The sequence below is a fragment of the Lichenostomus cassidix genome, chromosome 4 (assembly GCF_008360975.1).
Source record: "Lichenostomus cassidix isolate B80296 chromosome 4, HeHo_3.0, whole genome shotgun sequence".
Taxonomy (NCBI): domain Eukaryota; kingdom Metazoa; phylum Chordata; class Aves; order Passeriformes; family Meliphagidae; genus Lichenostomus; species Lichenostomus cassidix.
In genome coordinates, this window is record NC_139484.1 from 40,719,989 (window position 1) to 40,743,087 (window position 23,099).

At 36.5% G+C, this 23,099-nt stretch overlaps 1 protein-coding gene across 5 annotated transcripts in view; it reads right to left on the reverse strand.

The window, feature by feature from the left end:
* The window catches only part of FAT1 (FAT atypical cadherin 1), a 104,906-nt gene that overhangs the window by 77,251 nt on the left and 4,556 nt on the right, over positions 1 to 23,099 (reverse strand). For all 5 annotated transcript variants that reach the window (XM_085058820.1, XM_085058822.1, XM_085058821.1 and 2 more), the window contains exon 2: positions 16,081 to 19,369. In XM_085058820.1, coding sequence (XP_084914946.1) covers positions 16,081 to 19,348 — 3,268 coding nt within the window. In that variant the 5' untranslated portion in view covers positions 19,349 to 19,369. The remainder of the gene's footprint in view (positions 1 to 16,080; positions 19,370 to 23,099) is intronic.

Below are 23,099 nucleotides of genomic sequence, written 5' to 3' on the forward strand. Positions count from 1 at the left end.
GTGGAAGGGGAAGATATAAATGCAGAGCAAACATGGTTTCTAGAGCACACAGAACCCACCCTTAAACAGAGTAGAGAAACCATCATAAGCAGAGCAGATTCAAAATTTTAACTAAACAGAACCAAATGGAACAAAGAAAAACCTCAATCATAATAAAATGACATTTTGTATCTCAAATTCAACTTCACTGAACTGACCAGATGTAGTGAAATACTTAGCCAAATCCAGTTTTGTAGCAGTGTCTTAAGTAAATGTGATATTTGTACAAGCTCTTAAAACTCCCAGATTCCATTAAAAAAAACTACTGTATTTGAAAGTAAACAATTTCTATGACACTAATGGAACAACAGCAAGAGTAGTCAGAGATACAATCAGACACTATCAGTGTCCAATGAAACTGCCTCACTTTTCCAAACTCATAGAAGTTATCAATGCTGTTCTTTTAAAATATTCTTTGGGGACAAAAACTTGGCATCCAAAGAGCCCCAGCATGCGGTCAAATCCAAACCTTGACATAAAACTTAAAACACAGAACAGTTTATGCATTACTTCTGTGCTGTGAACACAGAGGTACAGCAGTATTTTGAATTCTGTTCAAGTGGAGGGAGAGAAAGGGTCCTATTATCCTCTATTGTCTTCTGCTATATAGAGCTTATAAACCAGGTAGGTAAACAGATTTGAAGAAATACAGACTGTTCCACAGTTAAGAGCAGTTATCCCTTAAATGAGCATTTAGAGATAGTACAAAGACCTAGAAGCAAAGATGTCATAGTTAAAGCTCTACACCAAAACCAGACCATCTTTTAAAACATTAAGAGAACAGATTTTTCACTTATTAGTTAAATGGGTAAAGTAGAATAAAAAAATGGGGCAAAAAGAGAATTGTAAACAATTAGATGCAGTAACATTTTAACTTCTAGTTCCTGCCACTTGACTTTCTGCACATTTCTACAAAAAACAAAACAAATTAACAGAAAGCACAGTGTTCAGACCATTTATAAAAGAAGAACAGTTCTTACATATGTTCGTAAAATTGTCTACATAAAATATTGTGCACAGAAATTATGCTTTGGCAGTAGTTAGTCTGGACTAGAAGCAATAAATCTCCTAAGGTCCACAAAGATTGTGAACTTCCTTTCAGGAAGCTGGGGGGTTGGCAAAGGGGAATTTTTGCAATTAGAAGATCCGTGATGGGGTTGCCTTAGAACTCAAGTGATTACTTCCAGTTCAAAAAATCTTTTGGGACAATGGCAGACAGCTCCCATTGTCAGCCTCGTTTATGGTTATTTTAATAGTTCCAGCTTATTTCTGTCAGCTAGGCTGCTTGTATGTCAAGCTTTTGGACAGGCAATATAATTGCTATACAGAGCAACAGTACCATGTTGCTAAAGCTCGATATAGAGAGACATAAAAACCCCCTGATGAGTACACATTAGGGAAATGAAATGTTAACTCCTATGTCAATAGCAAAAATTATTGTAATACAACCACATATGATCTACATTTCCTTGAAGGGAGAGCAAGTAAAGCAAGCTTTGCTGTTAACGTGAACAGTCATTCATGATTTGAGAGAAATCTTGCTGAAAAAAACATGACTGCACTACTACATAAATATTACAGGAGGTTTATAAAATATTAGAGAAAGTAGAGCAAACTGCCAGGAAGTTCTGGACCAAGCATGTGGATTCTCAGCACCCGCAAAAGCAGCTTCTCTTACTGAGTTACATGATCAAGGTTTGTAGGATCTGATGCAAGTCATTACTCTGGTCATCCATCCCCTTATTGAGGACAGTTGTTTGTCTTCAGATAAAAACACAACCAGTTTCTAGCCCCAAGAAACACAGTTACATAGTATTATAAAATTAGAATAAGAAACTATGTTTAAGCAAAACACTCCAGGATAACATTGTTAAGCTATTTTAAACTAAGTGTACCTTTATGACCAAGAGATTTCCTGCTATAATGTCTGTAACTCACAAATAAGCGAAGGCTTTTACAGGTCTATTGTTTGTTTACTTATGAACATCAAAGACAAAAAAGGAAATTATTTAATCAATTTTTTACAACAAATGTGTACTTTCCTCTGCATGAGAAATGCAAAGGACAAATTTCTACATTCTTTGTTACAGTTCACAAGAATTTCTTAAATACACACACAAATGAACACATATATGCTCTTTAGAACTCTGGCTTCACCAGTGACTGCAAAATCCCTCTTAACTTCACTATCAGTCTTCTTAGTATGAAGGAATTGTTGACAAAGAGTGTGGTAACTATAGTAATTTAGCTGGGAAATGGGGAGCCTCTGAAGGGTAAATTCCTCTGCAAATGGCACCAGGAATTTCAAAACTAACTGGAGTTGACAGATTAACCTAGGTCCCCCTTAGGCAGAAGAAGAGTCTACAAGGAAAATAATGAGACGCATGGGAAGCCAATTATGCACAAGAGCAACACATTTAATTGTTCAGAAACTGGTTTGTTGATCCAGAAGGATCTAGTTTTTTAGACCTCTGCAAACTGTTGAAACCTGGACAGTTCTCCAGCAAGTACACTTTTAAACTCTTAAACTTTACAGATTACAGGTTTTGTTTGTAAACCTCAGGGTTTAAAATTATCATCTTAAATAAAGAAAAATGCTCCATGTATCCCAATAATCCTTGTCCTGCACAGACAGCATTTCTCTCAGATTTCCTTTCTGGTGGCAATTTGAAACTGCATCTTATCCCGTATTATTTCTGTAAAAATGACACTGAAGGCCCAGCAAGTCCAACAGAGCAGTCCTACCCTTCATTAATTAGCAGCTACAGCTGTGTTCCACAGCAATGCTGGCTCATGACTAACCCATGACAAAAAATTGTTCTTTAGCACGTGTATGTTATTTATGCATGGTTGTGGTTTGGACGGCTGCAATTTTGCTTTGAGCTTTCAGTCTCCAAAATATTTTCAATTGCAGAAACTGCTGGTTAGCAATGACACTTTCCAGACTAGCTTGGAGCAAGAAAAGATACTGATACCTATCAAAAGGGAGGTAGCATGTTGAGGAACACTGGAAATCAGGCTATTGCTGCTGTTCGTGTTACTGCACCACCTATATACACAATGGAACTTAATTTCTGCCAACAGAAATGCTGCTCCCAAACAGATTTCTGTGTACAAAGGAGAGCTGATACACCTCTGGGCATGCTAATGCTAGGAGAACAAAGCAAATTGACACAGTAATGAAATTAAAGCATCTGGGATCCAGTGACATCAAAAGACATTTTCAACCTTGTTCTAACAAAGACAGATTTATTAACTTACACAGTATCCATTTATCTACTCAGACTTTATTTCTAGTCATGTTTCCAGAGGGGATTCTACACTGATCGGTACCTGCTTTACTAATTTTTTTATTCGCCTTATTTACATTTGCATATGAATCAAATTAAACACAAGGCCATACAGAGAAACATTTCTGAACTTGTCTGGTTTTGAGTAAAAACTTAAAGACAGGGGAATCATGAAGGCAAAGAGTTTTGGTACCATAAAATTATGTTTATTCTCTCTGGTTATGATTACTGTATTGAGCAAATGAGAAATACTCCATTGTAAGCAAATTCTTATAGCACACTGAAGAATCAATACCTAACATCTCAAAAGATGACTTGTAACTAGAAAACTAGAAATTAGTCACCAGATTTCAAGTATACTTATTTGTGGAAGCCTGGATGCTTGCTCGAAAATTGTTTCAGTCGTTCTCCCATAAATACTGGATAACTGCATGTACAATTTCAATCAACACTCTCCAGAATAAAAAAAATTACAAAAGATAGTAGAAATGAATGCAAGTTAAAGTTAACAAGTATCAAAATCTATCTATAAATTTTAAAAAGTTAAAGAACTTTATATTTATTGCTTACTATAGAACCTGGAAGCATTTGGATGAACAGAGACCACAGAGTCTTTCAGACAGAATTTCCACTGGAAAAGCTCTTAATTATTCTCCACAGAAACATTTTTTGCTGAAGATAACTGCACCCTTTGCAACAATGCCAAAGAAAATGACTCTTATGAATTACACTCCATAAAACAGTAATTTGTCCTAAAGCCATAATAGAAGTAGATCAACTCTGTCAACACTAGAACACTCTGTAAATGAAAGAACAATATTATATTGTAGGTAGGTAAGTAGTAGACCATTTAGGCACAAAATGCATTTTGCTCCTGAAACACTGAGGATCTTTTTCCTTGTTTAAAAAATTCACAGAATACATAGTGTATAGATGGAGTTGCACTAGGAGACCTTCTCAAGTCTCTGTATCTGTTGTCAAAAAAACATTTTCAAATGCTGGCCATTCTTGTGTTTGACTAGACTGAATGACTCAGTTTCCAAAGTATTTTTTTATCGTCCCTGAAATTACAGAGATAGAATGGCATGTATTTCTTATTCCATTTCCTCCCATCATCACATGCTGGATCAATATTCACTCAAACACTTACTCCACATAATCAGCAGTAATCTTGTTCTCACTCTAATCATCACTCCCTTAACTTATTAAACAACGTACATTAAAACTGATGTGTCATTTGAGTCAATGACAACTTGACAACTCATTTTCCACTAACAGTTTTTGAACCTGCTCACACTTTCCTCCTCTACCTTGTCTGTATCTGGAAAGATTCAAGTCAGTCCAAAACTTGAATACAGAATTTCACCATTCAGTATGAACATTCTGAAGCAAGCCAAAAGCTAATTGAAAAGCACAAGTTCTGTGATAGGTTTTGTTTTTATGTTTACAAGCACAGATCCTGATCTGTGGGTTTCTGCACTTAACAGACAAGGCCCCATTCAGAAATCTGATTAGGAGTGGTGTAAAATAGTTAGGACTATGAACTAGTTATATTTTTATCACTTTTTCTTTGAGCTATGTTGTGCCTATATCCATACACAAGTAATCCACTTATTAACAAAAGTGTCACCTCTTATTATATCTTTTTTTACTTTAAAACTACTGTCTGGATAAACACAGGGAACCCAAAAGGGTTACTGTACTAGCTAGTAGGACAGGTAGAAAGCACATAGGTATAAGCAAACATCAAAGAAAGGCACAGGTCATTTTTTCCTTTCTGATTGATCTGCTGAAATTGATACTGCAATATTTGAACTCCCTTGAAACTGAACTATCACACCAGATTTCTTATGCAAAAGGACTAATCATCTTTACTTCCCCCTCCCAAAGTAAGTAACATTCCTTCCACAGGCAGCTGGACATTTGTTAATCATTAACTGTTTTTGAAATAATGAAGGAGAGAAACTGTTAGCTATTTCTAACAATGGTACACTAACAAAATCTTTAAAACAGAAGATAAATATTGTAAAATTATTTACAGTAAGAAAAAGATGCTGTATTATCATAACTCATTCAATAACTTGCTTACAATATTTGTTGTTGTGAGCAAGACTTTCTGTGTTCAAACCTAAGTAATTAACTCAGAAATTTCATCAATTAAAAATTAGCAGTTTTAGATAATGCAGTATTAGATAAAACAGAAAGACATATTTTAAGAAATGAACTATGCTGCTAATATCGCCGATAATAAAATAATACATATGACCAGAATTGCAACACAAAATATAATACAGGCATAACCAATGCACACATTCCAATCTTATCTAAAATCACTTTGATTCACTCTACCTTGCTTTCATTACAGGAAGGGCACAGCAAGGGCATTCCTCTCAGATCAAACAGAAAATTCCACAGACAGAAGTTTCCACATGTCTGATTCGTTGCAGATTAAACCCTTATCATTAGACAGCAATCTCTAATTTTCATAGAGACAGGATATACCCTGTCATGGCAAATCTACAGGCAAAGGGGGGAGGAGGATTAAAAAAAAATTAAATAAAAACCCCCAGTAGAATGGAGACGTACTCCCTGTGAAAGAGCTACACATGTCACTCTCACAGGTTTGGAGAAATGGAGGGGACAACATACCAACATTAAAGGTCACAAATATAATTCCATAATCCATAATTCCATCATAAACTTCCCTGCACTGAAAGTCTTTCAAGCTGAACTACCAAACTCCCTCTCTCAAAAATACAACCAGGACTACAGGCAACACATACAAGAAGTCTGTATTCATTTATATCATATTATCCATTCATTCTATTAACTTTCAGCACATTATGTTACCAGTATCTTCATTTTTTTACCCACACGACTGGAGCAGCTCTATAATGCTCATGTACATTGCCAGTAATACTAAAATCAGAAGGCTATTCACTAATTATGCTTCTTGCATTTAGAAATTTGTAATATAATAACCCTTTAATCCTTAAATACTATACAAAATAAGAACAAGCCCACTATGATCAGTAACTTCAAACTCAAAACTCAGGAATTTTCCCTTTCTTGTGTATAGAGCTGGTTTCAGGCTTCCTGCATGAGCAAAATAAGACTGTCTTTTACATAAACACCCAAAATGACTGATTTAAGAAACATGCAGATTTTGGAAATTATTAATGTCAACGAGGATTATTCTAGGTAGAAAATTAGTCAACAAAGCAATGAAATAATTGAATTTTCTGTGTGTAACTTTCCCAACATAGAGGCATATATTCAGTTCTATTATCAGTAATACCACACTGACAAGTCTGCAAAGACAGAGAACTCAGAGTCAACACAACTATTAATGACTTCCACTAATAGTAGGTCAAGTCAATTTATATTCACTAATTTAGCAGTTTGCTCTTTAACCCTAATGCCAATCCAAACTATGTAACTACTTATAAGAACCATAAACATATTGATTATCCTTGTTCACAAATAATTTTAAATTAAAAAGAAGCACTGAGTAGAATCACAGATTCTTGTGAGCTTGGAGAAACCTCATTTCTGAATACAGAAATTATTTGTTGCAGTCCTGTTGCCAGATTATTTAGATACTTCTGATTTTCCAAAAATCCCTCTCTGATGGCACTGGAATGCTAGAGATTTTCTTTTCTCGAGCCACATGGAGAGTGATGAATTGAAAATTCATTTTTGGTCACATTCAGATGTCCAGTGTAATAAAGTCACAGATGTAGTAAGAATGATATACAGATTAAAAAAAATGGACCTGCAAAACCTAGTTTCAGCAAAGCCCAAAGTATTTTTAAATCCAAGTTCTAGAGCTGTAACTACTGCATGTAATAAGTTCTGGAAGTTTGCCAAATACTCATGTAGGTTTGTCCTTTGTTAAATATGTCCAAATGCTGTATGATTAAAGTCTAAAATCTTCAAAGAAAAGAATAAACATTACGCAATCATTTCAAGCTCCCCTCCTCTGACCTTAATATGTACTTCAAAAGCTCAGCAGATGCTTAGTAGGAAATAAATCCCCAATTCAACAGATGTCCCAACAGTAATATAGCAAGATGCACCTTCCATAGCTTTTGGCAACCCTTCCCTTTATTATTCCTGTGCTCACAAGTACTTTTCAAGTCAAAGAGGGACCCAAGCAAGTTAATAGGCCCTTAATATCTATTCTGCTGCCTGAACTGATTGCTGTTTATAAGGTAATCTTTGGGACTGCATGTGGCTGAGCCCCAGTCCATCTCCTACAGAGACACAGCCCCCAGGCAGCTCTGTTTTCATCAAACCAAGCTGTAACCCAATCAACACCTTTCACAACAGAACAATCCCTTACTTTCAGCATGCCTGCAGTAAGAGGAGGGGAGCCTCAGCTTTTGTATGGGATCCCTATTTGGCAGCTAAGGTGATGTTTTACTCAGTAGGATACCTAAGAAAACTCAAACTACTTTGGAAGATGCCCCTGACAACAGAAAACATAAGATGAATATGTTTGTCTAAAACTAATTCAGCTTTTTCCAAAGACACATTCTAAAAGCTGCATTAACAACCTAATAGCACTTTGGGAGTTGCCACCATCACAAATGCAAATTACATGGTTTCCTTCAAGCCTAAGAAAGAAAAGTAATTCCCTAGCTCCAGGCTGCTCAGGACCTTGGTCCAAACCCAGGCCTCCTCAACTTCTGCCAAACTGAAACTCAACATTAGTTCCAAACGCCAGGCTTAGTTTGATGCGGCTGAAAAGAAACACAAATGCAACAGCATCGTATCACAGTTTAACCCAGTGGCACCATTACTTCTAGACCTTAGATTGATCATAAGCACACCCCAGCACAGCAGCACAAAGCTGCAAACTGCAGTCAAAAGCAAATGGTCCCTGACAGGTTAACCAGGTAACCTCTTCTGGAGTACTAACATGCACTTGACTAAACTCAGGTGTCAGGCAGCCGGCCCATAGTACCAGCCATCAGGCAAAGTATTTCACACCCAAGAGTTAGTTATCTCCTAGTAAAATACTTTCTGGATTGCTTTTGACAGGTAGCAGCAAATTTAGGCCTTGTCCTCGATCTAATAGATAGTAGGTCCCTGGCTCTTACCTTTGTTTCTTTAATCAGAATCAAACTGTGTTGAATTGGATCTATGCTTTTAAAAGAAAAGTGTTTAGATTTCTCCCAATACTACAGTAGTTCTAGAAATACAAAAATCATTCTTAGTAAGCTGGTGTTATAACTATTTTGTACTGTCTCATAATAGAGAATCTATGTGCCAAATGCCTCATTTTTTAAACCATAACAAATTGGCAGAAAATACGTTTTAGTTGCATGAAATTTTAAGCAAATGTTTTGTAAACTCAAAATGCTACTCAATTTAGGCACAGTTACTTTTTTTTTTTTTAACATAACTGATTTTTTCTTGCACAATGGCACAAGTTTGCCTTAACGCCACTGAAGAAAAATTAAATTAAACCAAATAGATCAGCTTCTGTGTCAGCTTCACTCTCTTTTTAGCATCGTACTGAACACATGCAAACCCACTGGGTATCCTTAACTAGAAAGCAGAAAATAATACCCTGTTTTAGAAACAGTCTACCCAAGTATTTTAGTAGCTGTAATTAACAGCCACAAGTATGCCTCCTCAATTTAAGTCTCCCACACAGATATGGTTGTCTCTCCCATCTTGCACACTAAGTTAGGACTTCAGCTCTGCTCCATATATAGAATGTTTGACTATCACTGAAAATTATGGTAGGAAAGAGAGGTCATAAAAACATGGGATAAAATGCTTTAAAAAACAGATCATTGTGTTTGGGTGGGCATAGTACCATAACTCTTTCAAGAGCTTTAATTATACAACATTTAAACAAATAGATCCTTGCCTTTGTATTATTTTCCAAAGAAATACGTTTAACAGTTTGTGTTCAAATTCCAAGTTTAGACTAGAAATTCTGTTCCAGATGTCAGTGTGACAACTGACCAGCCAACTCCAGAATCCAAAAATAATCTGCATAAGTCCTTTGGTTAAGAAAAGCTCCTGTCTGCTAATAGAATGTCATTCAAATCTCCAGCATACATTAGAATTAGGTTTTCTCTTAATTGTAAACTTAAGTGCTGATGCAACCCCTCAATTAAACAATTAACCTTCCAAATTAACATTTACAGGTTTAAGAAACTAACTTGGAGTTTACAGAACCTGGTAATCCTTCTGGAGCTTTTTGTTTTGGATGTGTTGCATGTTGCAGGTTGTTCAGATTATTTTTTGTTGTTGTTTTAGGTTTGGTTTTTGGCAGGGGTTTTTTGTTTTTTTAGTTTGGGTTGGTTTTGTGGGTGTTTTCCAAACTGCATCAGAATAATCTTAAATTCTTACTCTAAGACATCTGTGCTTCAGCTACAGAAGAAATTCAGCTGCTATAGCTATATAGGCAAATCATTAACTTCAGTACAATGAAAGAATTCAGTGTAGGATGAAAAAAATTTGCCTGAAAAGCTAATTAGATACCTGGGAAATTAGTCTGTGTTCTGAGCTTCACTCATGACTGTACCTGAACTAGCTAGGGTAAAAATTTATTGAGCAAAAAGCTGCAGCCACTTAGTATTCTGCAGAAAGAGAAAACCTCTTAATCTATCTCTGTCTTCAAATGTAGTGTGAAGAACTAATGTGCTTTGCAGGAAGAAAATGCCGTAAGAAGACCCCATTCTGTGAGGGTCTTTTTCCAAGTTACTTCTCATTTTTAACTGGTCAAAATACTCACTTAAGGAATTTTAACTGCAAAACGTATGTGTCAATGAGACTGCATCTGTGGACAGAAACCAAGCAGGAAATGCCACTGTCACAACTTCTGTAAACTAATTTAGTCTATGTGGTGAAGATACTCCAAGAATTAGTCAATCATATTAAACTCACCTAGAATATTCTTTCCTGAGTGTCAACATCACCTAATCAATCACAGTTTTTAATTCAATGTTTAATAGCTTTCTTACAAAATGATTTGCTGAACATATTTTCCTGTTCATAGTTTTCCGTGACCCACAACCTATCTAACAGACCTTCAAAGACTCAGAATAAACACTGAGTCAACATTAACATGGAACCTGTACAGCAGAAGAATGGAAATTATTAAGAACTTTTTAGTGGGGTTTTTTTGCTTTATTTTTAAATTTAAACTGTGCAAACCTAAGTTTTTGACTACCCTGATGTTTATATCCATGACTTGCACAATAGGGGTAACAAAGTATATAGAAAGAGCAACTTCAAGGTGCAGCATTCAATGAAAGAGTGTGAAGAAAGTCCTGTATTTGTAAGGCTGCTTAACTACAATTAACTTTGCTAATGCTGGTTGTCGAAAAGCTTAAAAGCCAAAGATCACTGAAGAAATGGAACCTGAAGCTATTCCTTATCTATGAATGTTAATCATATCCTGCATTTAAATTAATGGATTTGCATGAAAACTACGAAGCAATGTTAACATACTTACTCCATGTTAGCCACACTCTGTTCCTTTTATGAGCATAATTCAGTACTTTGCTTTACACAGTAAAAATCCTATTCATTCTCCTCAATGAATTACTGTCTTCCCAGTTGGAAATAGTTCTGGTAATATTAAAAATAGCATTCTAAAGCCATTAACTTTACTGACAGTATTTTATGCACACAGAGATAGTGCAATAAAATTAATTTTCTTCTGCATGTCCCTGCTATTTTTTTTACTTGTTCCTTTAATATTCTTTACCAAAACAACTCATTTTGCCTTATCACAGTAGCAAGGTTACACTTGAAAGTTACATGGTTCCAAGGGAAGACTACACAAGAATGATAAACGTGAATGTGACAAATCACATCAGACTTGAAAACTTCCCAAAGAGAAAATAACCAGAGACTGGAAAAGTATTAGAAGAAAGTATCCTCTCTGTGCCCTGTCTATGCTACTGGACACAGCATCTCAGGCTAGACAGATCTTTGTTTTAATAGACCATAGTCATACATCTTTTTAAGTCAGCAAATTAGTTTGATCACCTTAAACTTTGTTCTTATTGTTAAAGCAGAATTACTGTAATGCTGTAACACAGCCTAATAACTCAAATTCAGGTTAATGAAAGAGCAGTAAGATTCCTGGTAACAAATAACTACACACTGTAAACACAAGTAATAAGGTTATCATGTATGAGGTTCAGACTGTCCCATCATCCTTTACACCACTCTGGAACTAGGTTATGTACAGGGAAATATCCTCAATTGCAGAAGTTTAGAAAACACCTGCTGGTAGCCTTGCTGGTAGCTAAATTTCTGATAACAATCAGTTTTACAAAATTCACTGTGGCTTGAAGTCTTACAATGCAGGGCCTACATGTAACACCCAGCATCTGCATGCATAAAGATTGTAAATGCAGCCATGCAACTTATTAGTTACAGCAGACACTATGGAATTAATTACTTAAACCATCTTTCATTTCTGAACATCAGTTTCCAGGATGGGCTCCCATCTTCTCTAAAGATTTCAATGAGACCTTTCTTAGGCTAAATGACCCATGGCATCTACACACCCAGACGGTGCTGGCTCCCTTAGCTATGCAAATTTTTAGCACTAGAAAGAAAACCAAAACCATAAGAAAACCTGGAAACAAGACAAAACCAGCTTTCAATAATAAGCTAGAAGCCCTGATACCTCAAGGAAAAGCACAATCTGCTCGGCAAAAATTCTTTGGAGAAGGCCAGATAACTGCTACAAGTTTTGCTCAATCTCATTTTTAGCTGAAAATCAGTGTGGAAACTTGCTCACTGCATGCTGGTGCTCCCATGATAGTGTCCCATCCAGCCCAGTGAATGACATTGTTCACCTACCTATACAATTGGAAGAAGTGCTATGAGTTCTTCCCAACACCAATTTTACAAACTAGAGCTTCCATCTTTCGTTTAACTGCTGAGGAGTGCAAATACTCAATGGAAATGTTGCATCCTTATATTTGAAAACCAAAAAATAAGCAGGAAGACATTCTCTTTTTTCCCTTCTTGCCAGCTGGAATGAAAACTGGGACAAGGAAGTTTCGGTATTGCCTTGGTCCCACAAAGCTTCTGCCTTAAGTTCTCGTTCTCCTTCAGCAATTGCTTCTGTAATTCTTTAGTTTTTCTAAATCCAAGTAGCAGCATGGTATTGACATGATTTATCTCACTTTTACTGCTCAGTTCTAATAGGATTTCGATGGTGGATAGGTTTTTCTTGTGCCACACTGGGATCTGCATCTAAACAATGCCTTCTATTATTAATATGTACCGATGTGTCCAACTCCCTATCAAATTCTTTGAGAAAATATTTTACTGCTGCTTTATTTGGCAATTTATATAGCCAATCGATCATCTCAATTTACAGTCTTAAGTCTCACTCACATATAAAAAGCTATCTTAAATTCCAAGTTCTCCTGAACACATACCTAAAGGATACTTTGTTGTGTAAATTCACAGCACAGAAACCTCATTTTAACATTTTTCCTCTCATACTGTTATAATATCCCAAACTCTCCATTTATCATGCAATTTAAATTTTATTTCTGTACAATAACAGTCACAATGCACTGTTGTACTTCTGAATCATATATTGAGCTATGACCTCTGATTTCTCTGCCTTACCCACTTGGCTTCCAGATAACAATTTATGAGCTGAAGATAGCATGAGGCTGAAGCTCAAAATAATCTCATTAGTATCCTTTATTTTCTTTAGTCATACTTTCAATCTCTATAACTTCCTGAGGAAATGGGTTTCATGACGTTATTACACTTCATGTGAAAAATACTTCCTTTTACTTAGGAAAGGAAAAACACTGCCTTTAGAACCTATTAACTGTGTGTGCCCTATTTCTTGCATTGCAAAAAACAGACAGTGATATAGGCGCTACAGAAACTACTGCAATCTTCTAGACTTCTATCATCTTGCTCTCTTCCTTTGTTGACCCTTATTGCCTTTTCAGGCTTAAGAATACTAAGAAAGCTACAATATGACTGACTACCAAATTCACCCCTAGTGTACCTTTTTCCTGTGTCTTCTTGAAATGCATCAGAGCAGTAAGGCAACTAACTAATCAAAACAACTCCCAAGTCTGGAAATATTGGTGTTTGGTACTACCTGTTATGAGATTCACTTCTAACAGTTTGGACACAAATGCAGAAAACAGAACTTATGAAAACCCAGTGACCTAAACCAAAGGTAAGTCTTGGAAAACAGAACTCAAGACCTAGTGGCAAAGATATATTAAATTCCCTTGTGAAAATTCCAGAATTACAGGTACAAATATCAAACACTAACACTATTTCCTACCTTTTGAACTGTAAAATTAAAACGAACTTAACATGGAAAAGACAATCTAAAAGCCAACAAAAATCAATGTCTGGAACTAGCTATTTGATGCTTCTATCATCATCTGGTCTACTTACAAATGTGATTGTTGTCCTTAATGTGTTATAAGCAAGGGATAAAAGAATTCCTCTGAGCCACTGAATAGTTAAGTGTTGACTCAAAATAACTTCTTAATGTTGATTTATCCATCTTTGAACTGACAGCATAGTATGATGCTCTTTAAAGGCAGCAGGATGAGACATTGTAACTCAGGGCTAAAGTCAGAAGAACCTTTCAGCAAGCTGAAAGAGTTAGCAAGTTGCTTGACAGATCTCTTCTTTCACATTCTTCAATGTGCTTTGTTGGCTGATAATCAGTCTGCTCCCTGTATCAAGGCCAGTCCATTTTGAAAAACATGACAAATATTCAGACACTGCAGTATAAACAGTGCCTTCAAGAACAATTCTGATGGCTTTTTACCAATATAAAAAGTGTCAATCGAAAGACTGAGCCACATTGCCAAGTCTGTAGATACTCTATGTCCTCTTCTGAGCTCCCTTAGATCACCATTTGATGGAAAAAACACATCTACCAAACTGAAATAAACACTTTCTTCCCCACACCAGCGTCATAAGTGGAATTTGTTCAATAAAATTAAAAACTAGCAACCCCTCTTTACCACCAGCCCATTCCCACCAAATCTCTCTACTTTCAGCCCTGAAGAACTACAAACACTAGATACCAGATAAGAATACAGACAATGCCTCTCCCCTGCCTTGAAAATACAGAGCCACTGTTCTGGACAACATTATTAAATAGAAGCTGGCCTTGCCCCAAGCTCTGCCAACTTTGTAAACCCAGCTGATAAAAAGCAACTTACTTAAACTCACATCAATTCATCAGTCAAGTAAACCAGCTTTGTGCCAAAAGAGTAGAGGCAACACATGCAGACAACTAATTCTGCCATGACAGTACCATCACAAAAATACACATACCTGTCCACATACCCATAAAGAGGTTCCCTTCTCATTTACTGTTATCTATCATACAGATAATAAATTGCCAAACTCAGACTCATTCCCTAGGACAACCAGAGACACCTCTAAAATACCATAACACACCATAAGTATAGAATATACTTATGTCAAAAGAAAGGCATAATGATACACAAATTAATATTCTGCACACATACCAAATGCCCAAAAGTGAAACCACAAAGTCTTGGAAAGAAAGTATTCAGTTCTCCACTTTTAGAAAATCCATTCCACTATCTAAACCCTGTGCTTTGTTAAATGCAAAGCTAAGGGAAGCATTGTTACATTTCAACCTGTAGAGATGGTTCTTGAGCCACAAACTAACTAAATAACTGACTTCTATAGAAGAAAAAATAGTCAGGAACAGTTTGCTCACCCAAACCCTAAAGAGTAAAGCGGCTTTGTGAGTCTCTATTACCCATATTCGCAACTGTGGGAAGCACATAGAACACACAGAATGACTACTGGATGAATCAGACATAATTCCCACCTTTTATTCTCAGTTATAAGTTTTTTTTTCTTTAAGACATCGATCACATATATCATCATTTACCTATATGTAACCTGTAGACAAATTCTGCACCAGGTTCCTCGTCAATTTATTTCAGTGTGCTTAGGTAATAGCAAAATAGCAGTGCTCTGTCTTTATCAAAGACATAAATTAATAGATAGCTACACAGACATCCAACCAAAATGTTAAAAGTCAGCACTAGAATTTGACTGAAAATAAAATTATGTTTCTTCTGAACACATGACACTGGAAAAATTCTCACAGTTGTTCATTAATGTATGCATTATTAATGATATAAGTCAACAGTTCACTCTTCTTGATTCATATGAGTTTTTTTAAGGCTGCACCAATGCCTTCTTTGGTAGAAGCCTTTGGATGAAGAAGGCACTCTTACTAACTTCTAGATGGGCACCTGTAAACTCTGAGAAATAACTAACAGAACCAGCATGTATGGCAATATCACACCCACGCACACACACCTCCAGTAAAAGGAGATACAGATACGTCACTTAAGATTAAAAAGTAGGACAGTCCCACTGTCCACAAGACAGTGTGTGTGTTCACATAAGACGGACCTCCATTTTATATCAATAGTATTCTTACTTTTTCTGGGTGGCACAGATTTTAAAACTCAAGCACGGCTTTATGCAGGCTGGATGGAAGAATATTAGAGAGAAATTATACATTTAAATGTATAAAAAAATTTATGCATTTATCAAATGTGTAAAAATAATTTCACTTAAGTAGCAGACAGAACTATACACATTTTTGGTGACATCTTTTTGTCCTAACATCATCAACTGTGACAATGCTACTTATCTCTTTCCTGGCATTTGATTTCATTTCGTATAAAGAAATAACAGAAAGCCACCTTACCTTTTTCTTCATCTATTCGAAAAACTCCTAGACCCGATCCATCTCTGATGGAATATCTGATCTCCCCATCTCGTCCTGCATCTTCATCGTAAGCAGATACTGTCATTACTGAGGAGCCAACAGGAGCATCTTCTTTTACAAAGCCTTTATCTGCAAATATGGAGAACCGTGGGGGATGCAAATTTTCATTCACATCAACTATCTCAACCTCAACGTAGCATGTAGAGGACAATGAAATGGGTTTTCCTTTGTCCTTGGCCCGCACAGTCAAGTTATAAAATTGTTTCTTTTCATAATCCAGTCTTTGTACAATACGTATTGCTCCACTTAGCTTGTCAACGTCAAAGGTGCCATCTCCGCTGTCCAACAGACTGTACCGTACTTGACTCGACTGGCCTAAATCAGGATCATAGGCTTCCAGCCATGTAATAATAGTTCCCTCTGGAAGATCTTCTCGAATTTTCACATGGTAATTTGAAGGAATAAACTTGGGAGGATTGTCATTAACATCTTCTACAACTACTTTCAAAATAACTGCTGAAAACAATTGAGGTTCTTCAGTAGGTTGGTCCCTAGCCTCTATTTTCAACAAATAGATGTGCTGTTCCTCCCGATCCAGGACCCCTACAACTTTCACAACTCCTGTCACAGCATCAATAGTAAACTTGTCTGTATCTGTGAGAAGAGAGTATTTCACTTCTCCATTAGCCCCTAAATCTTTATCAGTAGCTCCAATTTGAATTATTTCACTGTTGGGCTCTTTGTTTTCACTTACTTCAACAAAATAGCTGTCTTGGAGGAACTCTGGTGAATTGTCATTAGCATCCAAAATTTTTATATCTATAAGGGCCCAGGCAGACTTCTGTGGTATTCCAAGATCATAGACAGTAATATTGAGGGTATATTTATCTTTTAGTTCTCTGTCAAGCGGAGATAAAATTTTCAGCACTCCGCTTTCCATATCAACAATGAAACTACTGTCTTCGTTACCTGCAGAAATAACATACACTAGCTTTCCATTGAAACCAGGATCAAGATCAGTAGCATTCATAGATATTATGCTGGAGCCCACAGGTTGGTCTTCTTTTACTTCAATGCTGCTGGGGAGAGTACTTCTAAACTGAGGTGCATGCATATTCACAGAGTGAGTATCAAAGGAAACATCCTCAATTTCTCCACGATTGTGCAACTTATTTGCTTGTAAGAGTTTCTCTGCGAGCATTTTGGCAACACCAGTTTCTTCACATTGCAAGCTGACAGGTTTGCGACTGCTAGCTACAGTTATGTTGATATACAATGGTTTTGCAAAGTTCTCTCCATCTGTAGCTGTAATTTTCAAACTGTGAAAAGACATCTTAGCACCTAAGCCATCTATTAGTGACTGTTTGAGAGAAAGTACTCCAGAATTTGGATTTAGGCTAAATAAATCCAGTTCATTTCCAGATTCAATTTGGTATCTCACCAACTGGAGCTCATCAGCATCAATAGCAGATACAGTTGTTATCTGTTCTCCAACACCAAGATCCCTGGGGATTATTCCCTCACAATTTATTTTCTCAAACAGAGGTATATTGTCATTCAAGTTATTTAAAATAATAGTAACGGGAACTTCAACTTCTCGACGATATGGTATCCCCCAATCAGAAGCTCGAATCCTTAAATTGTAAACCCTTGGCATCAATTCATAATCCAAATCTTCTGAGGTACTAATAATCCCAATGAAATGGTTAATCACAAATGGCAAAGGATTTAGGTTTGCAATGCTATAGGTCACATAACCATTTTCCCCTTCATCGGGGTCTTTTGCACTTACTCTCATGACACTTGTACCTACTGGCACATTTTCATCGAAGGAGGCTTTATAGGATGTCTGAGTAAATTCAGGAGGATTGCTATTCATGCCTAGTACCTTAATTAATACTTTTGCAGAAGCTCTTCTGTCACTTGTCACAACTTCAAGTTCAAAATGTGATGCATATTGTGCTTTTATGGGTTCTAATGTGGTAATAAGACCAGTGTGAGCATTTAAATTGAATTTTACTTTTCCTGGTGTGTTTTTAAATATGTATTTTAAATGTGGGTAACTAGGCACAGCTTTCACCATTATCACAGGTGTGTTTGGAGGGGCAAATTCACTTATTTCAGCTCTATATATCTCTTTTTCAAATCTGACAGGACCAGATTTAAATTGTGGTGACATCACATGAACAACTTTTACAGAAGAAAATTGTGGGGGATTCCCTTTATCTTTAGCTTGAAGGGTAAGGTTGTATCCAAAAGGGTGACTCTCCCAGTCGATGGGACCAACGGCTTTTATTCTGTATTCTTTGCCTCCTGGAACAGACCTCACTGTTTTGAACTGTTGCAGTGCATCTCCAGCAACAATATTTAATGATGCTATTTCCCCATTTGAACCTTGGTCATTGTCCTCTACGGTTACAATTGCATACGTTGGATCTGTGTCTGACTCTGATGGAGTCAATGGGACAGCTGTAATAACAGGGGCATGTTCATTTGCTTGCTCTACATAAACAGTTAGTTTTGCCATACTGCTTATGCCACTGCTACCATACAGCTTCAGCCCACGGTCCACTGCAAGAATTTCCATCTCGTAACGCTTAGTGTCTGAATAGTCAAGTCTACCAGTCAGAACTACCACTCCACTAGTTGGATGTATAGCAAACACATCTGTTCTTTCTTTAAAGCTGTAGTAGAACTCTCCATTCGTTCCTATATCTGCATCTGTTGCACTGACTCTTGCGATGCTGGTCCTTATTGCTGTGTTTTCGGGCAAAGAAACACTGTAAGATGTTGGAGAAAACAAAGGCCGCAAGTCATTTGTATCCAGTACCTGTATCCTGACCTTCGTGCGTGTTTCAGCGTTTGTATTTTTTTCAACTGCTTTAACAGTCAGCATATAATGGTCTTTCACCTCTCTGTTAAGGATAGCTGTGTTTCCTCCCTTGGTCCTTATTCTCAAAAAGCAAAAGTTTCCAAGAACATACTCTTCAGCTTTGAACAAGTTCTCACTGTCACCAGAAATAATTTTGTATCGTATGTCCCACAATGGATTTGTAATGTAAATGCCCATTTTTACTGGATGCCCAACGTAAGTCTTGGCTGCAGAATTCTCATATACAGTGGCATTATACTGTACTTGTGTAAATTGCATTGATGGAGCATGATGTAGCCTTTGATTTCCTTCACAGTTTCCAAAATGCTGCACCAGCAGCATCAGCAGCAACAGCATAGTCAAGTATCTTCCCATGGCAGCAATTACAAAGAAACCCTGAAACAAGAAAGAGATGTGGTAAGACTTATGACTGTTTAATGTTTATCAAGTAAACATTGATGCTTAGTTCAGAATTCATACTTGAAAGAAAACCGTAAATTGCACATCTAGATTGTATCCTTTCCTTGCCAAAAGTTTCAAAATTATATGCAGTAATAGAAACACAGATAAATTAAAAACTCCTAAAAAAAGCCAAGAATCCATGACATCAAAAGTCTAGGAATTACTAACGCAACACAAGGGGAACACAGAGTGAACAATCCCGTGAAGCAACATGCTAGAAGAAATATGCCAGTGCTGTCTGCTATGAGCAAGCAAATGGTCTGAACTAATCTGGAGTAGTGAACATTCACTCCAGTTCTCTACTTCACACATGACATTGACTTCTAACAGAAGATTCTTCTCCATTTTTCCACTTAGACTGTAAAATGGCTGATATTCAACTACATAGAAGTAAACTTCAAGAGCTGGCTTGAAATTACCATGAATTCTTTAAAGTATCCTATGTGCATCTGTTCAAAGAAATATAAAAATTATAAACAGAAAATAATTCTGTATTGTATTCCCTTCAGCTCTGACAATCCTTATAAGAGTAGCACTTATCATATAAAAAAAAAATTATCAAGCACCACTAAGTTGTGAAGCAATTAAAGAATGAGACTTAATCCTTCATTCCCCTCTCACAACAGATCTGAAACATATTAGTATCAAAAGCTATGAGAACAGGAATCTATCAAAATAACTGGAGGAACATTTCAGTCAGGTTTCTCCAACACACTCCAGAAATGACAGGGAAAGAGCCTGAAACAGCAAGACAGACAGAAGCACATCCTCACTGGATTTGCCTTTTGAAGGAGTCAGTGTAACATTTTCACTACCTAAATCTAGGCAAGACTGCAGTAGGAAGAAAGGCAGAAACCTCAGGAACAAGACATGTGGGGCCACCTTCTTCATCTGGGTTTTCAGCAAGTCTTCACTCCCCCAGGTCTCACAGGATAACAAACCAAAGCTTCAGAAGGCTCCTTCAAAAAGCTTTCAACAAGATCTTGGGGGCAAAGTTTCTTTCCAGCAAGTAGAAAGCAATCTAACATTGCCTTGATTACTCTGATTAAGTAGTACACATTCATTTCTTTCTCCTTTCCCTATTTATCCTTAAATTTTTTCCCTGTCCTCTCCGAGTTTTCTTTCCTGGCAAATCTGCTATATAAGTCATCCTAATTACTCACTCTGCCCTTCTTTCATTGTTCCTGACCCTTGTTCCCCCCCACGTTTTAGCCCTAGTTTGCCCTTATCCCGTTCTTTGGCTGTTGACCTCTGCTAAGTGCCTATCTTCATCCTAGTTCTGTTCATCTCTGCTACAATAATATCCCATTATGTTGTCTCCTTCCTCCATTTTCTCTTACAGTAATTTCTCCCTTCCCCACTTCCTACCTGCTCAGGTAGAAATGTGAAAGGTCACACTGGCTGACATTCCATGGACTGACTCTGCCCACTAGCAAACATTAGGGCTAATTAACCTACTTGTGTCAACAGTTCACTTCAAAACCTCAGAAGAAGGAATTCAGTCACAGACATTACTAAGTCAATGATTTTGACAGGAATTTAAGACTCAGATTCACACAAACTAAAGGAAGTATTGCAGAGGAGTAAGGAAAAGGAATATCCTTTTGGAAGGAGAAAAAAAAGTGAGTCTGTCTTCCAAATCTAGCAATTAAGTTACACAACTAAACCTATAACATAGCAAACAAAAAATGAATAAGCAATAATAAAAAGCATAGACACTCTTCAAAGAAAGTCACTATCTGGAACCAATACTTACAAGATCTTAACACTGGATGAAAAAAAGGTTGGGAGGACAAATGAGTGAGGTTGGAACAGTCACCCTTTCAATGGGTTTACAAAATTATTCCTCCCCTATGTACTTTTCCTCCCAAGCTATGGTATGTCCTAGGAATACAGAGACACTTGGGTCTCCAGGGCTTCATGGCTTAACATACTGCCAAGTTAACAAATATTTGCTTAAAACCAAAGAAACAAACAAAACAAACAAACTCTCCCACACAACCAAATCTCCGCAATAAGTAACTGACATCAATCCTTCCAAAACTCTGAAAATTTTAAGATGCCACCAGACTGGCCTAAAAGGCAACATTAAGAAGACAGCTTCAAACATCATTTTTAAGCAATCAAATAACCTAGCTTTTCCTCCACCTTGCCGGAATTTTGGAAGCCATCTATTACCAAAGTCTACTTAATGATCAAATTTTATGCTGATCTCATCAGATGCTTCCCTCTCTTCTCCCTCAGTTACACTAGGAATTTTTATTATTATTATTTTTAATTTATACTTAAGTCCAAAACCCAACTTTACTTCTGATGCTGTGGCACCTGCTAACTCACTGCCTATGCTTATGTTTGGCAACAGGTGATCAGAAGTGGTGGACTTACTAGGTAAAACACTTTATTTTTGGTGTCTTTCATCATTTGCTTCTCATATTTCAGGCACAGTAGACAGGACGTGTACCACACTAAGATGCATTAAATTGCATTAAGGTGTCCAAATTTCTCGTTAATATTCAAAGTTGAATACATATGTAGGTTTTACTCTTACTGCAAATATTTTTCTGTGCCATAATACCTTGAAGTACTTTTTGCTGCTCTTCTGTAATAACTCCCAGTCTGCTCAGAACCAGCAACAGGCAGCCCATTACAAACAATGACGCAACCACCAGGAAGAGAGTCCATTCCTCAGCAGTAACCCCTAAGACTTGCTGAGTCACAATCAAGAATGTAAAAGTATCTCTCAACTGAACAGTTAACCACGTCAGATAAAAGTTAGCAAATATCTTTTACATGACACTGTTTTCATCTTATTATGATGTACGTAGCTACCAGAAACTAAAAAATGTTGACTAGGATTATCCAAAAATCAACATAGTATAGTCTTGGAAAATATCTTAAGTATTAAACAATGCCAGTTATAATGACAGTTAAGTACTAAGAAAAACATGAAAGTATTAAGATAAAGTGATAATGTGTTAGATATAAACTCAGATGGCTCATTACAGTGTGCCAGAATGACTGAATTTCAGAAATATTTTAGCCAAAGGCTACACTTTGAACTCCTAAATTTTTATTATCTTTGGAATATGACCAGTTTAGGATTTTCTGTATCCATGTTCAATACATAAGGCAACCGTCTGCTTAAAAAAACATCATAGCCCTAAATTTATAAGAAGTGCACACTGTATTATTCTGGAAAGCTACTTTCAAATAAACTTTATAGTTTTCTATCTGGAAGTTATTACTCAGATAATTTTTATTTATATGCATACCCAAGTAATTTTTATTTAGATGCAAAGTTACCGCTGGGATACATAAGACAGTTTTACAACTTAGCTCCAATGTTATCAAAATTATTAACGCATCAGAACATTGACATAATTTGTACATGGGAAAAAAATACTAACACAACTTAGAAATAAGAACTATCTTCACATTAAAGATCTAAGAATAAATATAGTTTGGAGGTAGCAGAGCTCAAATTGGTAACTTACAAATTAAGGTGACTGGATAAGACAGCAATCATACAAAACACTTTTTCTCCTAGCAGAAAGTTTACAGTACTTAGATTTCAAAGTTTTTAGTTTGAGGTGTGAAAGTTTTAAGCATAAAATACAGAAATTAGTAAACAGAAATCTCAATGCCAAGTAAGCAAAAAAAATAA